Genomic DNA, 18,719 nt, shown 5'->3' on the forward strand with positions numbered 1-18,719 from the left:
TTTTAGAGAGCTGTTACAGTTCTGTTGTTCTGAGAAATACAAGTAATTAAAAGCCTTATAATTCAATACAATTGATTCCTCGATGTTAGCCTACCTCTCAAACTATAACTTAGAACACACATAAAGCACGGCAGCATGTTTCTCAAGGTTAGTTAATTTGAATAGTTTTTTTTTTTTTTAATTCAGTTTTCTTGCAAATGGCTCTTTCAGTCATATACGCTTTTCTTATTGTGTGAAATTGTTCACCAACACATATAACAAAATTTGTCTTAATAGCAAAAAAGAAATGTTACTAAACACAGGATGACATGTTTTGTGTCTGTGGAAGTCAACATTTTTAGATTTCTCAAATCCCATCTGAAATAAAAATTACATTGGAAATATTGAATCACATTTTATACAAGCGCATTAACATATTGTAAAGCTGTTACCGTGCTAGAAAATAAAAGCGGTTTAAATAGTTGCAAGCTGAAAGTTGAGCCACAGTCTCTGTAATGTTTGTTCATGTGAACCTAATTGTACCCCATCGCATGTAGTCAAATGAAATGTAATTTTCCCTCTAGGTGTAGTGGAAAGAAATGGCATGAAATACACTCAGCATTCTGCAGCTACACTTACAATAATTTACACAGATTCTGAAGAATTTAGAATTTTCTAGAAATACTGCATTTCAAGATTAAAAGCAAGCCAAAAAAACTTCATTGAGGTCATAGAAATTTGCTTACTTAGCACAGTAAAATAATGCAGTTAATGTAAAGAAATGTACAAACTGAAAAACTGACCTCTTTCTTCACATTTATATTGAAAAGAAACAGTGTGTATGCGGTTTGAAGTGGTCAATCAATCAATCAATACTGATCTGCATTTAGGGCAGTCACCGAGGTGGCAGATTCCCTATCTGTTGTTTTCCTAGCCTTTTCTTAAATGATTTCAATGACATTGGAAATTTATTGAACATCTCCCTTGGTAAGTTATTCCAATCCTTAACTTCCCTTCCTATAAATGAATATTTGCCCCAATTTGTCCTCTTGTATTCCAACTTTATCTTCATATTGTGATCTTTCCTACTTTTAAAGATGCCACTCAAACTTATTCGTCTACTAATGTCATTCCACGCCAGTTCTCTGCTGACAGCTCGGAACATACCACTCAGCAATTCTGATGGAAAATTCTAAGTTCCCATGGAGGGAATTAGATATATTTTACCAATAGAGCTTGTCAAAAACAGATCAGATGTAAGGCTGGGGTGTATGCAGGGTGTACCCTGCGTCAGTAGGTAGGGTCTGACACATCCCACTCTGATGAGTCAAGTGTCAGACCTAAGATGAAACGCTGGTTAATAGAGCAAACACCTGAAAAGCCTTACATCTGATCTGTTTTTGACAAGCTCTATTGGTGAAAAATATCTAATTCCCTTCATGGGAACTTAGAATTTTCCATTCGGAATTGCTAGGTGGGCAATAATTCCATTGTGGAGACTAATCTCCCGTATGCAGTTATCAGACTGTGCCTCTTATAATGCGCTTCTGATAAGTTCACCTACATACACCCCAGCGTCAGTGGGTAGGGACTGACACATCCCACTCTGATGATTCAGTGTCAGACCTAAGACGAAACGCTGGTTAATAGAGCAAACGCCTGAAAAGCCTTATATCTGATCTGTTTACATACCACTCAGTCGAGCAGCTCGTCTCCTTTCTCCCAGTTCTTCCCAGCCCAAACTTTTCAACATTTTTGTAACGCTACTCTTTTGTCGGAAATCACCCAGAACAAATCGAGCTGCTTCTCATTGGATTTTTTCCAGTTCTTGAATCAAGTAATCGTGGTGAGGGTCCCATACACTGGAACCATACTCTAGTTGGGGTCTTACCAGAGACTTATAAGCCCTCTCCTTTACATCCTTACTACAACCCCTAAACACCCTCATAACTATGTGCAGAGATCTGTATCCTTTATTTATAAACTGCCTCATGCCTGCTTTATCAGCCATATGGGACTACCTAAACGTCCTACTTTTAAAACCTTCCTCTCTATCACATTTATTTTTAACTACGACAATAACAGCTTTGTGATCACTAATACCTTCTATTACTTCGGTATATCTATAGAGCTCATCTGGTTTTATCAGCACCACGTCCAGGATATTTTTCCCTCTAGTTGGTTCCGTCACTTTCTGAATCAGCTCTGCTTCCATGGTCTTAGGAATGACAATGGGTGTACATTTCCACGGAGGGTATTTGCCACCCAAGTCACAGTTAATATTTTATCCTTGCAGGCATTATTCCATAAATTTAATGGGTGGTGGATATAGTCAGCGAGTTGCAAATAGGGGTTCTTTGAGATGCTATATCTCATAAACAATTTTGGAGTAATATATTGGAAAAACTGATATTTTAATTTTAAAAAGGAGTGTATGTTTGGTTTACTTTTTCCATTTAATATTAACACCATAATTTTCTTTCATTAATATATTGGTTTTAGTAATTTTAATATTTGTGCTCTTTACAGGGATTTGATAAGCTTCCAGTTTGTGTTGCCAAGACTTCGCTGTCTCTGACTGGAGATCCCTCAATTAAAGGAGCGCCAGAAGGTTTTACTTTGCATGTAAATGATATCTTCGTGTCAGCTGGTGCAGGATTTGTAGTGCCTGTAGTAGGAGAGGTAAGAGAGAAAGGGGGTGTTTTTCTTTTCCCAAGGCCAAGGCAGTTGGATGCAAATCCATCGGCCGTAATGGTGGGCGGTTTGCTTTATAATAATTTTGTAAAATATTGAAATGCAAGAGTTTTTAATTATGCACTTTTTTTTTAGCAGCTGAATTTTTTCTCAAAAGTTATTCAAAAAATTAAAATGTATTATTTTGGTTACAAGGTATTTTTAATATATTTAATAGATTAATTTGATATTTTGTAATGGAAAATGCCTTGGAAAAAAAATGTCTTGCCCCTTCAGTAATATTTATTTTTTGCAAGTTGCTTTACGTCGCACCGACACAGATAGGTCTTATGGCAACGATGGGACAGGAAAGGGCTAGAAGTGGGAAGGAAGCGTCCGTGGCCTTATTCAACGTACAGCCCCAGCATTTGCTTGGTGTAAAAATGGGAAACCACGGAAAATCATCTTCAGGGATGCAGACAGCGGGGCTCGAACTCACTATCTCCCGAATACTGGATGCTGGCCGCTCTTAAGTGACTGCAGCTATTGAGCTCAGTCAGTAATATTAAAAGAATGTACCAATTATATTTAGTTTTCAAAAATTCTCAATTGACAAAGCTATTTTATTCATATTACCAAGCAGATCTGTCAGAGTAAACTACTTGAGTCATATCAAACCTGAAATTTACTGCATAGAAGCCTGAAGTGTTATTGCTAAACAATTCTAAGTTTGAAATCAAGCTAATTTTGCAGTGTTTTTGAGCAATGGTGTTAAAAGCAAAACACACTCAAAAGACCATACCTGTATTTTCATTTCTAAGCAGGAATAATCTCTATTTCTTTTTTCATTGAAAGCTTACTAGTACACTTAATTCCCATTTAACCAAATTTTATGGGGCTGATGGTGTTTCAGTTGAATGAAAATTCTGTTAAACAGGAATAATTGTATTTCAAGAAATATACAGGCATTAATTACTCTATAAACTTGCTAAAAGTGTAGTAAAATAATATTTTTCTTTAAAATGAAAAACATACAAGTTAGCATAGTACTGTAATTCATATCCCTGCAAATACAGTATATGACATGATATAGGCTTTTGGGCTTATGCTGTGTCAATAAAACAAGGTGAAATTCCCTACGTTACGCAGAGAACTTTGCTCCGCGTCTTCAGAAGGAAATCTCGACTGTTCACGAGGAAGACTTCCCCAGTAATGCAGGATTTGAATTTTTAAATGCTTTACCATTGGTCATGCTGGCCCCATGGTGTAGGGGTAGCGTGCCTGCCTCACAATCGGAGGCCCTGGGTACGATTCCCAGCCAGGTCAGGGATTTTTTCCTGGACCTGAGGGCTGGTTCGAGGTCCACTCAGCCTATGTGATTAGAATTGAGGAGCTGTCTGACAGTGAGATAGCGGCCCCGGTCTAGAAAGCCAAGAATAACGGACCTCGTAATCTGCAGGCCTTCGGGCTGAGCAGCGGTCGCTTGGTAGGCCAAGGCCCTTCAAGGGCTGTAGTGCCATGGGGGTTGTTTGGTTTGGTTTACCATTGGTCATAGTAAGTGGTATGCTCATTCGTCACCATATAGCTCGCTGTATGCCAGCACAGCACTAGCTGACGACACCATCAAGCTCCAAATAAGATGTTCCTGTCACACCGTGTGTGCGTGCAAAGTAACAGAAAGGTCATCAAACAAATCGGGGATGAATATGGTAGAAGAAATAAGTAGAAAATAAATTAATATAAAGTTCAACAAAAGACAACCAAGATAGAATAGAATAGAACAGAGCTGAAGACTGGAAAGGTGTGTGGAGAAAAGGGGATAGTAGTGTGAGACGGTCTTGGACACATATATACTTGGAGAGTTACATCACAGTCCAGTGGAGCGGTGGCCGAGTGGTCACCGTGCATGTCTACAAACCTCGATGACGTGAGTTCGAGTCTCATCATAGCTATATTATTTTGGTACAAAATAAATTATTATTTGAGGGAACATGAAAATAAAAATGTGAATAAAAATATTAGGCAAATGGCAGTGAACTTTATTCTCTACCTCAAATTAACATATATATAGCAAGAGAGAGAGAGAGAGAGAGAGAGATCCAGATCCAGCAGTAACTGTGAGAACGTTTATGCCTATATTAATTTCAGGTAAAAAATGTGTTGCATTGGAATTGGGGATTCATCAATTTTTCAGAAATTATTAGGTTGCGGACGTGACATGTTTAAGTAAAAATTTGTTCATCTTTTAGTGTTCTATCGCCTCCGTTTTGTCTGAAATGGATCCTGCGTCATGACCTTTGACCTCAATTTTTTTGAAAACAAAAGCGTATTGACCTAAACCCTTATGCACGAATTACTGTTGATTGTTTCCCACAGTTACATTGGACCTTGTTGAAATCAGTTGGATGCACTGTCTGGCCTCTCCTTGTTAGATATTATGCTTCGACTCTCTTCATGTAATTATAGGTGACTTTGTTCACGAGTGCAAGATTTTCCCAGCAATAAAAGAATGCCCAAAAGTCATTCAAGACATGTCAATTATCAAATTTTCCTGGTGATGTAGGAGCCTTAGATTGCACTCAGGTAGGAATATATTGACTGTTGTGATATAACAGTCCGTTCTTTCATTTTTCAAGTAAAGTTGCATATGTACTTTCAAATTAAATCTATAACATTTGTCCCGGATTCATCATAATAACTCTTTTGTCGCTCTTACTTGACATAATTACATCTTTCTCACTTAGTTTACAAAAGGAGTATATCTTTTACCCCACCTATTCAATACAATTAATACCACGTTATGTAGTTAAATAAACATAGAAATTCTAGATTTTAAGGGAACATGTTTCACGCTTCTTTTATTGGGCATCATCAGCCTTGTTTAATCTTAAAACAAACATTATTTAGAGGAAATTGACATTTATAATTTATAAAAATTGAACAGTGATTTCTTAAGGTTATAAACACTAAGGACTAGTAGTTATACACTGACTGACAGAGCAAATGCAACACCCAGAAGGAGTGGTTCGAAAGGGATGAAAGTTGGGGAAAAAACAGAGACGGCACGGACGAATAATTCATGTTTATTTCAAACCGATATGCAGGTTACACAATGCGCACGGCATCGACTCAGTAGGATGTAGGACCACCGCGAGCGGCGATGCACGCAGAAACACATCGAGGTACAGAGTCAATAAGAGTGCGGATGGTGTCCTGAGGGATGGTTCTCCATTCTCTGTCAACCATTTTCCACAGTTGGTCGTCCGTACGAGGCTGGGGCAGAGTTTGCAAACGGCGTCCAATGAGATCCCACACGTGTTCGATTGGTGAGAGATCCGGAGAGTACGCTGGCCACGGAAGCATCTGTACACCTCGTAGAGCCTGTTGGGAGATGCGAGCAGTGTGTGGGCGGGCATTATCCTGCTGAAACAGAGCATTGGGCAGCCCCTGAAGGTACGGGAGTGCCACCGGCCGCAGCACATTTAACGTGCCTTGAATACGCACTAGAGGTGACGTGGAATCATACGCAATAGCGCCCCAAACCATGATGCCGCGTTATCTAGCGGTAGGGCGCTCCACAGTTACTACCGGATTTGACCTTTCTCCACGCCGACGCCACACTCGTCTGCGGTGACTATCACTGACAGAACAGAAGCGTGACTCATCGGAGAACACGACGTTCCGCCATTCCCTCATCCAAGTTGCTCTAGCCCGGCACCATGCCAGGCGTGCACGTCTATGCTGTGGAGTCAATGGTAGTCTTCTGAGCGGACGCCGGGAGTGCAGGCCTCCTTCAACCAATCGACGGGAAATTGTTCTGGTCGATATTGGAACAGCCAGGGTGTCTTGCACATGCTGAGGAATGGCGGTTGACGTGGCGTGCGGGGCTGCCACCGCTTGGCGGCGGATGCGCCGATCCTCGCGTGCTGACGTCACTCGGGCTGCGCCTGGACCCCTCGCACGTGCCACATGTCCCTGCGCCAACCATCTTCGCCACAGGCGCTGCACCGTGGACACATCCCTATGGGTATCGGCTGCGATTTGACGAAGCGACCAACCTACCCTTCTCAGCCCGATCACCATACCCCTCGTAAAGTCGTCTGTCTGCTGGAAATGCCTCCGTTGACGGCGGCCTGGCATTCTTAGCTATACACGTGTCCTGTGGCACACGACAACACGTTCTACAATGACTGTCGGCTGAGAAATCACGGTACGAAGTGGGCCATTCGCCAACGCCGTGTCCCATTTATCGTTCGCTACGTGCGCAGCACAGCGGTGCATTTCTCATCATGAGCATACCTCAGTGACGTCAGTCTACCCTGCAATTGGCATAAAGTTCTGACCACTCCTTCTTGGTGTTGCATTTGCTCTGTCAGTCAGTGTAAAATATGATGTTGAGACATTACATATACAGCACATGTTAAAATCATTGGAAACAGTTTTAGAATCTTTGTCCAAAAGAAAATTTATGTCCTATAAAAGTCTAAAAACAACTCTTGCCTGGCACTGAAGTGGATCTTCTTCGTAAGAAAATTCGAGCCTATGTTAGCTTGAGGGAATTGTCAATAAAAGTCTTCAATACTGTAGACAAGATTGGTTGAAATGTTGAGATTGGATTTTGTTTATTTTGCGAACAGGAGCTAAAGAATATTGGCCAGGAGAAAAGATGAATGTTTTAAATTATCTTACTAAGTTGGTTGATCCATAAATTATCATAATATATCGTAATATAACCAATGCAAAAAAGATATTGATGTGCTGGTTGAAGCTGTGTTTGAGACGAGTATATCTGGTAGTCCCTATAGAAGATGTAGAACATCTGTCTAACAGACCAATGCTGCTAATACGCTAAGATAGACATTGTTACTGCGAATAATATAACCACATCCTTTTCCACGATGTTATACATCTTCTAAAGGGACTACACTTCACGAGACAGTCAAACATACCTGTCAAATACCAGATATACTCGTCTCAAACGCAGCTTCAACCAGCACATCATCTTTCTTGCTTTGGTTATATTAGGATATATTACGATAATTTATGGATCAACCAACTTAATAAGATAATTCAAAACGTTTGCCTTTTCTCCTGGCCAATATTCTTTTGCTCCTGTTTGCAAAATAAACAAAATCCAATCTCAACGTTTCAACCAATCTAGTCTATTGAAGACTTGTATTGAAAATTGCCTCAAGCTAACATAGGCTCGAATTTTCTTACGAAGAAGATCCACTTCAGTGCCAGGCAAGAGTTGTTTTTAGAATTTTATAGGACATAAATTTTCTTTTGGACAAAGATTTTAAAATTGTTTACAATGATTTTAACATGTATTGTATATGTCATGTCTCAACATCATATTTTGTAACTACTATTCCTTAGTGTTTTTAACCTTAAGAAATCACAGTTCATTTTTTATAAATTATAAATGTCAATTTCCTCTAAATAATGTTTGTTTTAAGATTAAACAAGGCTGATGATGCCCAATAAAAGAAGGGCGAAACATGTCCCATTAAAATTTAGAATTTCTATGTTTATTTAACCACATAACGTGGTATTAATTGTATTGAATAGGTGGGGTAAAAGATATACTCCTATTGTAAACTAAGTGAGATTGCCGTTTTCAATACGTAACAAAAATGAGAGTGATGGTTTGTAATAATTACAACATACCGGTCTCCACAAACCATAACCTATAATAATGTCAACTATGTGTGACAAAATACTATTTCAACACACTGCTAGGAGCATTTTATGTTAAGAAACAAAAGACTCTCACTGCCAAACGCATTCAGAAAGCTCAAGGAGATTTGTTAATTTGTCTTAAACACTTGTTTTGTAACAAATGTTGGAAATGTGTTTGTGAAACTGAGTACTTTTAACATTTGTTAAGTAAAATTTAACACAGAGTTGAAGAAACCGGGCCTCAGTGAACTCACCATGTGAGGTTGCAGATGAGAATGAAGTTGAGAGGTTTTATGAAGCATTGGGTGACATCGTAGTCAGGGTCAACAGCAAGGATAAGATAGTGCTAAAAATTGCTTTCAATGTGAGATTTGGAAATAGAACTGAAGGATAAGAAAGGGTGATTGGTAAAGGTGGGAATATATAGAAGCTAATAGGAATGGGAAGCGTTTGCTCTACTTCTGCGCTAGTGTGGGATTAGCAGTTACAAATACATTCTTCAAGCATTAGGCTATTCACTGTTACACATGGGAGGATAGGGGCACCAAATCCATAAAAGACTATATCATCATATCCAACTTTGAATTAAGGAAATCTGTTAGGAATGTACAGGTATTCCAGGGATTTTTTGATGATTCAGACCACTGTCTGATCTGTAGTGAACTGAATTAAGTATCTCCAGGCCTAGGATAGAGAAAGTGAAATCTGTCTGCAGACAAATAAGGCTAGAAAATCTCCAGGATGAGGAAATTAAACGGAAGTACATGGATATGATTAGTAATTAAGTTCCAAACAATGGACAGCAAGGAAATGCCTAGGAACAATTGTGTATAAGGATGGGTAAAAGCGAATATCTTGGTGGAATGATAAAGCGAGAGCAGCCTATAAACGTTAAAAGAAGGCATATTAGAAATGGCTCGAAACAACTGATGCAGACAGGGAATAGTATGTAGAGGAAGGAAACAGAGCAAAATGAAGAGTTTTTGACTCCAAGAAGATTTTGGGAAGTAATAACCTTGAAAGGCTAAGTCAAGCAGCAGGGGAACCTTTCTGAAGAGTGATAAAGAATCTTAGAAAGGGAGGGGGAAAAAGAATTAATAGTGTTTTTGGTAAATCAGGTGAACTCATAACAGATTCCAGGAAATCACTGGAGAGGTGGAAGGAATATTTTGAAAATCATCTCAGCGTAAAAGGAAATCTTCCTGGTGTCTTCATGAGCAATTGAGCTCATGGGAAGGAAGACACTGATGTTGGTGAAATTATGTTTGAGGAAGTGGAAAGAATGGTAAGTAAACTCCATTGTCATTAAGCAGCAGGATTACATGAAATTAGATCTGAAATTGTGAAGTATAGTGGGAAGGCAGGGATTAAATGGCTTCATAGATTAATAAGATCAGCACTGAGTGTTAGTTAGGTACCTTCAGATTGGACAAAAGCAGTAAATGCCCCTATCTATAAGCAAGGAAACAGGAAGGATTCAGTCGATTCAATCAGTCACTACTGATCTGCATTTAGGGCAGTGGCCCAGATGGCAGATTCTCTATCCGTTCTTTTCCTAGCCTTTTTTTTTTAATTGATTGCAAAGAAATTGGAAATTTATTGAACATCTCCCTTGGTAAGATATTCCAATCCCTAACTCCCCTTCCTATAAATGAATATTTGCATCAGTTTATCCTCATGAATTCCATTCATTGCAGTCTTTCCTACTTTTAAAGACATCACTCAAACTTATTTGTCTACCAATGTCATTCCACGCCATCTCTCCACTGACAGCTGGAAACATACCACTTATAATACCAATATAAATAGTCCGTTATTGGACATTGTAAATTTTCCAGCTAACTCATTCCTGGTTGCCAGCGTTTCACACCAGTGTGCTAAGTTGGGCTCATCAGTTGGTAAATAGCACACCCACTAAGACGCATGGCTAGTGCACACTGTGGAGGCCATTGTGTAGGCTACTTGGAGCCACCGGCAGTGCCAATGCATTATGAAAGACTTTGTCTTATTACCAAAAATATATGCCCGCCTTGCCATCAGATGATATAGATGTTGATTCCCATGCGGAACCTGAAATATTTGTCCCGAATGAGTAAATTTATAATACCAATATAAATGGTCCATTATTGGACATAATAAATTTTCCTGCTAACTCATTCCTGGTTGCCAGCGTTTCACCCCAGTGTGCTAAGTTGGGCTCATCACTTGGTAAATAGCACACCCACCAAGATGCATGGCTAGTGCACACCATGGAGGCCATTGCGTAGGCTACTTGGAGCCACCGGCAATGCCAATGCACTATGAGAGACTTTGTCTCATTACCAAAAATTGATGTCTGCCTGGGCATCAGATGATATAGATGTTGATTCCCATGCGGAACCTGAAATATTTGTCCCGAATTAGTAAATTTATAATACCAATATAAATTATTGGACATTATAAATTATCCAGCTAACTCATTCCAATAATGGACCATTTATATTGGTATTATAAATTTACTAATTCGGGACAAATATTTCAGGTTCTGCATGGGAATCAACATCTATATCATCTGATGGCCAGGCAGGCATCAATTTTTGGTAATGACACAAAGTCTCTCATAGTGCATTGGCACTGCCAGTGGCTCCAAGTAGCCTACGCAATGGCCTCCACGGTATGCACTAGCCATGCATCTTGGTGGGTGTGCTATTTACCAACTGACGAGCCCAATTTAGCACACTTGGACGAAACCTGGCAACCAGGAATGAGTTAGCTGGAAAATTTATAATGTTTAGTAACGGACCATTTATATTGGTATTATAAATTTACTCATTCGGGACAAAATATTTCAGGTTCCCTACGGGAATCAACATCTGTATCACATACCACTTAGTCGAGCAGCTCGTCTCCTTTCTCCCAAGTCTTCCCAGCCCAAACATTGCAACATTTTTGTAACACTCATATTTTGTCGGGAATCATCCAGAACAAATCGAGCTGCTTTTCTTTGGATTTTTTCCAGTTCTTTGAAACAAGTAATCCTGGTGAGAGTTCCATACACTGGAACCATACTCTAGTTGGGGTCATACCAGAGACTTACATGACCGTGCTATTTGGCCATGCAGTTAGGATTATGCAGCTGTGAGCTTGCATCCAGGAGATAGCAAGTTCGAATCCCACTGTCGGCAGCCCTGAAGATGATTTTCCGTGGTTTCCCATTTTCACACCAGGCTGTACCTAAATTAAGGCCACGGCCCCTTCCTTCCAGCTCCTAGGCCTTACCTATCCCATAGTCGCCATAAGACCTATCTGTGTCGGTGGGACGTAAAGCCACTAGCTAATTAAGGCCACAACTGCTTTGTTCCCACTCCTAGCCCTTTCCTATCTCATTAATTTTCACCATAAGGCCTCTCTGTGTCCGTGCGATGCAAAGTAAAAAAAAAAAAAAAAAGAGAGAGAAAGACTGATATGCACTCTCTTTTACATCCGTACTACAACCCATAAATACCCTTATAACCAAGTGCAGAGATCTGTACCCTTTATTTACAATCCCATTAATGTGATTATCCCAATGAAATCTTCCCTTATATTAACACCTAGGTACTTACAATGATCCCCATAAAGAACTTTCACCTTATCAGGGCAGTAATTAAAACCGGAAGGACTTTTCATATTTTTAAAATTCGCAACGTAAAACTTAACCTTGTTTATCATCATACCATTGCTACTACCCATCTCACTACATTGTCGAGGTCATTTTGCAGTTGCTCACAATCTTGTAACTTATTTATTACTCTGTACAGTATAACATTGTCTGCAAAAAGCCTTATCCCTGATTCCACTTCTTTACTCATATCATTTATAAGAAAGCATGTAGGTCCAATAATATTGCCTTGAGGAATTCCACTCTTAATTATTACAGGGTCAGATAAAGCTTTGCCTACTCTAATTCTCTGAATTATATTTTCTAGAAATATAGCCACCCAGTCAGTCACTCTTTTGTCCAGTCCAGTTGCACTCATTTTTGCCTTTAGTCTCCCATGATCTACCCTATCACATGCCGTAGATAAGTCAATGCGATACAGTCCATTTGACCTCCTGAATCCAGGATATCTGCAATATCTTGCAGGAATTCTACAAGTTGAGCTTCAGTGGAATAACCTTTCCTAAACACAAACTGCCTTCTATCGAAGCAGTTATTAATTTTGTAGACGTGTCTAATATAATCAGAAAGAATGCTTTCCCAAAGCTTACATGCAATGCATGTCAAACTAACTGGCCTGTAATTTTCAGCTTTATGTCTATCACCCTTTCCTTTATACACAGGGATTACTGTAGCAACTATCCATTCATTTCGTATAGCTCCTTCATGCGAACAATAATCAAATAACTACTTCAGATATGGTACTATATTCCAACCCATTGTCTTTATTACATCCCCAGAAGTCTTATCAATTCCAGCTGCTTTTACTTTTTCAACTTTTGTATCGTTTTGTAAATGTCATTATTATAGGTAAATTTTAATACTTCTTTAGTATTAGTCACCTCCTTTATCTGGACATTATCCTTGTAACAGTCAATCTCTACATACTGCTGACTGAATACTGCTGTCTTCCAGAGATCCTTGCATACCTACTCCCCTTGTCCATTAGTGATTCCTGGAATGTCCTTCTGGGAACGTGTTTCTGCCTTGGAGTACCTATACATAACTTTCCATTTTTCATAAAATTTTGTACGACTGTCAATACGAGGTATTTTGTTGATCAGTATACCAGGTAAAGTGTTCACTGGCAATAGAGGGTGCAATCTGTGGTTGGGAGTAAATTGTATGAAAACCAGTTTGGTTTCAGGCTGTCAGGATCAGATTTTCAGTGTGTGCCAGGTAATTGAAAAACGTGACAAAAGGAATAGACAGTTATGTTTATGTTTTGTAGATCTGGAGAAGGCAAATGACAGAGTACCGAGGGAAAAAATGTTTGCTGTACTGGGGGACCATGGGATTAAGGGAAGATTGTTAAAATCAGTTAAAAGGATCGTTACAATTGTGAGTGTATATGGAATAAAACATGTTTCAATATGCAGCAATCCTTAGAAGACAGCAAATCATATGACGTAATAATTAAGATTCATGGGCAGGCTATCCAATAAGAAAGAGGCTGGGACCAATGAGAGGTCAGTGGAAGGAACAAGAAGAATAATAATGAAGTTTAACCAAGACCATATATTCTTTCTACTTGAAAGGTAACTCAAAACACAACTTAGCATTCTGTAACATAGTACATCAATAAAACAATCATTCTGAATGATGTATTTACAAAAAATCCCTAGACCATTTACAAAATGTTGTATTAACCCTCTTGGAGCCAAGAGCCGATCTGGTCGGCCGCTCCCCATCAGCTGGAAGAGGCGAGAGCTCCGCCTCCACTCTACTACTGTAAAGTGCCAGGCCGTTTTCAGTGGAAATACATGTATTTTAAAATTCGCGTATATCTACCGGTGTATAGCAAATACCGGCATGAAATTTTCTACATATCGACTACGTAGAATAAGAAACTGGTTTGGAGTGATATAAAGAGTCAAATATGTTTTATTGTAGATTTATAGTTGTCGAAAACTTTTATTTTTAGGAAGAGAAAAATATTTTCGCACTTTCTCTCTCAATATCTACTTTGAAAAAATAATTTACGATACAAAAGAATATACGTAATTATGTATAATGTACTTCTAAATGCAATTCTATAGAATAACAAATTTGAGCGAGAGAAATAAAAGCGGAAAAAGTAAAAATTCAAACATGTCGCTAATAAAAACAAGACAATTTTACTCACCGATAAAATTTGCGTGTATGTATCGATGTTTGGCAAATACTGACAACAAATTTTCTACGTGCGGACAACATAGTATTAAAATAATTCTGAATTATTAAATAAGTAAAAAATAGTAGTTGATATTATAGTTTTTTGTTTTCAGAAAAAATAGTTTCTCGTTTTCGGTCGTAGTATATATTAGAAAAATAATTTTACAATACAACAGAATTTACGAAATTAAGAAATGTATGGCACTAAATCCCTGATTTGCTTTGACCTACCAAGCGACCGCTGCTCAGTTCGGTACCTGCAGTTTACGAGGTGAATCATGGTCAGTGAGACGGATCCTCTCAGTAATTATTCTTGGTTTTCCAGACCGGGGTCGCCCTCTCGCCCTCAGATATCTCCTCAATTGCAATCACTTAGGGTCACTTAGATTGAGTGAACCTCGAAACAACCCTCAGGACCAGGCGAAAATTCTTGACCTGGGCGGGAATCGAACCCATGACCTCCGGGTGAGAGTCAGGCACGCTACAGTTGGCCCGCGGAGGCCGGCATTTACGTAATGATAGAGGACTATATGTGACTATAAGGTTTAGCAGAGAGTAAGTGAAAAGTAAATTGAAGTGTGATATGGGCAGAGAATCAGACGGTAGGGCATGTTTAGGTCCTTCAAGGAGAAGGTTGAGGAATGTTGTCGGGTTCATTGGGACAAATTTCCACAAAATGTTCTCCAGAGACATCATCATCATCATCATCATATTCGTTATCACTAGTTTCATCTACCACCATATTCAGAGTAGCTTTAGTGCTGTTAGACACAATTAAATGTCTCTTCTTTAGCTGCAGTGATTCCGCGGACATGTCCGGTATAATTTCGTCGCTACTCTCTGAACTAAATTCCCTATCGCTATGCGATAAATCATCAGCGTTAAATTCGCACTGTTCTAAATACTGCATTAATTTATTGTCATCAATACCTGCTGAAAAATTATCACGTGAACAATATGCCATTTTCCTGTCACAAATCCATTCATTACAAGGAGCAATCTCTTAGGGTCCTTACACACGAGCATTTTTTTGTCGCCGTTGTCAACCACAAAAAGTGGTTCATGTGTGGCCGGCTGTCGCCGCTTTGCCGTTACCATACAATGCAATGGGAAGAATATCTCCCCTTTACACACGAGCGTTTTCTTGACCACATGCGAACCACATGTCACCAGCTGTAGCCGATCCCGGCCACCGGCCACTTGCCGACTGCAGCGGATTCCTTTACACACGGGCGACATCCTGGCGACAAGTTCCCGTTGGCAGTATTCGTGATGGAGTCGTTTGATACAGATACGTTCATTGCCGAGATTCAAGCCGAACCCGTTGTATGGAACTACGCTAGTGATACATACAGCAACCAAGTTGAGAAGGTCAGAGCATGGGAGAAGATCTGTGAAGTCTTTCACAGTAACTTCCAGAACTTAAGCACGAAGGAGAAAAGTGAAATAGGTAAGATCTACATATGTTTATTTACAAAATGTTTAATTATTGCAAGTCTTTCTTCTGACGATATAGCCTCGCTCATCACAGTATCTGTCCGTGAAATAATTGGTGCTATTTCCTGTAGTAGTTCATCGAAAGACGTTTTTGACATTCTGAAGAACTGGAAAAACTTATCCGGGTAATTGCAGAGTTCGTGATATAAAGCAGGAAACTGCTCCAACTGTTGCCGGACTTCTACTATTGGATGTAACCACATTGTCCGCGTTTTCCTTCTTTTTCTGCTTCTTCGCATTAGCAAACGAAGTACAGCCTCCTCTTCAGAATCCATTATAAATGAGAATGACCGAAGTTTCACTTGCCGACTGTCCCAGCGGTGAAGCTGACCGGACCACATTTTGTCGCTGGCCGGACCCCTTTTTGTCGCTGGCTCGGCCACAAAATGTGGCCATAATGAACTGCAGAAGTGGTTGAGCCGGCCACAAAGATGCGTATTTTTGCAGTCGATAACGACGACAAAAAAACGCTCGTGTGTTAAGACACTTACTGACCGGTTAACGGTATTTGTAAACACAGGAAACGACTCTTGTGAAAGGTATAACACCCTCTTAGAACTTCCAAAGCAAAGCCAGGCACACAATAAAGTGTAGCCCCTTTACTACAGGTTGGAACAAAAGTATGCACGTCACTATAGGTTGCCTCAAAATTATGTATATCACAGAATTTTAAGCCGGCCGATGAAATCGGCTCTGGTAACTTCCGACTGGATTGTTAACGGCCGACCAGATCGGCTCTGGCAATTTAAAGGGCGGATGCTCGCACTACCGCCTGGCACCAAGAGAGTTAAATGAGGCAATTCAAAAGGACGTAGCAAACTGCAAGCCTCAGCGTAACGGAATAAATGAACGCAATTTGGAAAAAAAAACAAGAAGAGAAGGAAGGAAGTAGGGAGGGGCGAGTACAGGATCACAACAGTGGGAGTCGCCTAAGCACTTTGAGATGCAGAGTACAAAGTTAGTTCTTAATAAGCTGGGCTGAGTGGCTCAAACAGTTGAGGCGCTAGCCTTCTGACCTCAATTTGACAGGTTCGATCCTGGCTCAGTCCGGTGATATTTGAAGGTGCTCAGATATGTCAGCCTCGTGTCGGTAGATTTACTGGCACGTAAAAGAACTCCTGCGGGACAAAATTCCAGCACCTCGGTGTCTCCGAAAACCATAAAAGTAGTTAGTGGGACATAAAGCAAGTAGCATTATTATTATTATTTTTATTATTATTATTATTATTATTATTATTATTATTATTATTATTATTATTATTAGTTCTTAGTAAAGGTTGTTGAGTCCAGGCCTCGTGTTCAGTCATTCAAAAACTCTTGAGTCTATTGATTAATTGGAGGGCATATTTTGTTGAAAAGAAACTGGCCACAGAAACAAAGGTAAGTTTAAGGGCCTGGCTGCCAAAATCCATTAAGCAAACACTAATTATAATAATAAAAAGTAAAGCACTCTGTTGCTCACCCAATGCAGTAGAAAATAAACAGAGTTTCCCAGCAGAATACTGGGATCCCCTTGGACGACCCTCCAACCTCACTCGGTATCAGCGCTGGACTCAAGTCAGAGGGATTGGGGGACAAATTTATACCATCACAGAAAGTTCGTGAAAGAAGCATACATGGGTTCTAGAAACATCAGATAGTGACGCAGCGAGTGACGTAACCTAATGGTAGATCAGTGTGCGATGAGCTGTGCAGCAGGTTGGGTGCTAGGCGAGGCTGCAGCGAAAGTACATGAGTGTTGATAGTGGCGAGTAGGGCAAAACATGTGGAGTTCTTGATAATGGCAGCTGTAACTAGGTGAGTGGTCATTATAGGATTTATGTTGACAATTGGGTTGCAGTGAAAATTGATGGTAGAGTGAGTTCTTGGTTCACGATACTTACAGAAAAAGTTAGGTCTATTCCTCCCGTAGCGTTTTTCAATTACCTGGCAAACAGAAAAAGTTAGGTCTATTCCTCCCGTAGCGTTTTTCAATTACCTGGCACATACTGAAAATCTGATCCTGACAGCTCCTCTGTGGTCTGACACCAAACTGGTTTTCATACAATTTACTCTCCATTTACTGCATTGATGTGGTGAAAATTCTTTTTTGCTAGTTCAAACCTGCTATCTCCCAGATGCAAGTTCACAGCTGCGCTGCTGCTGAAAAATATAAAATGGCCGAGAAGGATTCATTTATGTGGAACTATAGCAATTTGGCCTATGTTTATGACCTGGTCTTAATGGCTGATTGTGCTGAATGTCAGAAGTCTAATATCTTGTAACTTTAAAATAGGTGCAATGAGTATGATATGAAAATTAGCCTTTCCAAGACAAAGGTGATGTCAGTAGGTAAGAAGCCTAAGGGAATTGAAAGTCAGGTTGGGGATACAAAACTTGAACATGTAGATAATTTCAAGTATTTAGGATGTCTCTTCTCCCTGAATGGTGGTAAAGTAAGTGAGATTGTATCAAGGTACAGCAAAGCTAATGCAGTGAGCTCGCAGTTGTGAGAAACATTATACTATAAGAAAGAAGTCAGATCCTGGATGAAATTATTCTTACACCGGTCTGCTTTAAGGGGGTGCAAGCTGAGTGGACTCAGAATATCTTATTCATAAGATAGAAGTAACAGACATGAAGGTAGCATGAATGATTGCTGTTACAAACATGTGGGAACAATGGCAACAGGGTACTGGGAATGAGGAGATAAAGGGTATGATAGGAATGAACTCAATGGATGAAGCTGTATGCATAAACTGGCTTTGGTGGTGGGGTCATGTAAGGCTAATGGAGGATAGACTACCTATGAGAATAATGGACTCTGTTGTGGAGGGTAAGAGAAGCAGAGATAGACAAAGATTATCATAGTTAGACTCTGTTTCTAATGATTTAAAAATATGAGTTACAGAACTGAACAAGTCATCAGAACTTATTACCCATAGAGGATTGTGGCAGCAGTAACTAAATACGCAGAGGCTTGCAGACTGAATGCTGATAAGCATAATGGTCTATAATGAAGATGTATGTATGTATGTATGTATGTATAGGTAAACCCCGTTACACATGATCCGTT

The 18,719-nt window shown here is 39.7% G+C and overlaps 1 protein-coding gene across 2 annotated transcripts in view; it reads left to right on the plus strand.

Moving 5' to 3' along the window:
* Window positions 1–18,719, plus strand: part of pug (pug C-1-tetrahydrofolate synthase, cytoplasmic) — a 629,281-nt gene that overhangs the window by 584,534 nt on the left and 26,028 nt on the right. For both annotated transcript variants that reach the window (XM_067140458.2, XM_067140459.2), the window contains exon 19: window positions 2,509–2,661. In XM_067140458.2, the coding sequence (XP_066996559.2) occupies window positions 2,509–2,661 (153 nt within the window). The remainder of the gene's footprint in view (window positions 1–2,508; window positions 2,662–18,719) is intronic.

This window comes from Anabrus simplex, chromosome 2 (assembly GCF_040414725.1).
Source record: "Anabrus simplex isolate iqAnaSimp1 chromosome 2, ASM4041472v1, whole genome shotgun sequence".
Lineage (NCBI taxonomy): Eukaryota > Metazoa > Arthropoda > Insecta > Orthoptera > Tettigoniidae > Anabrus > Anabrus simplex.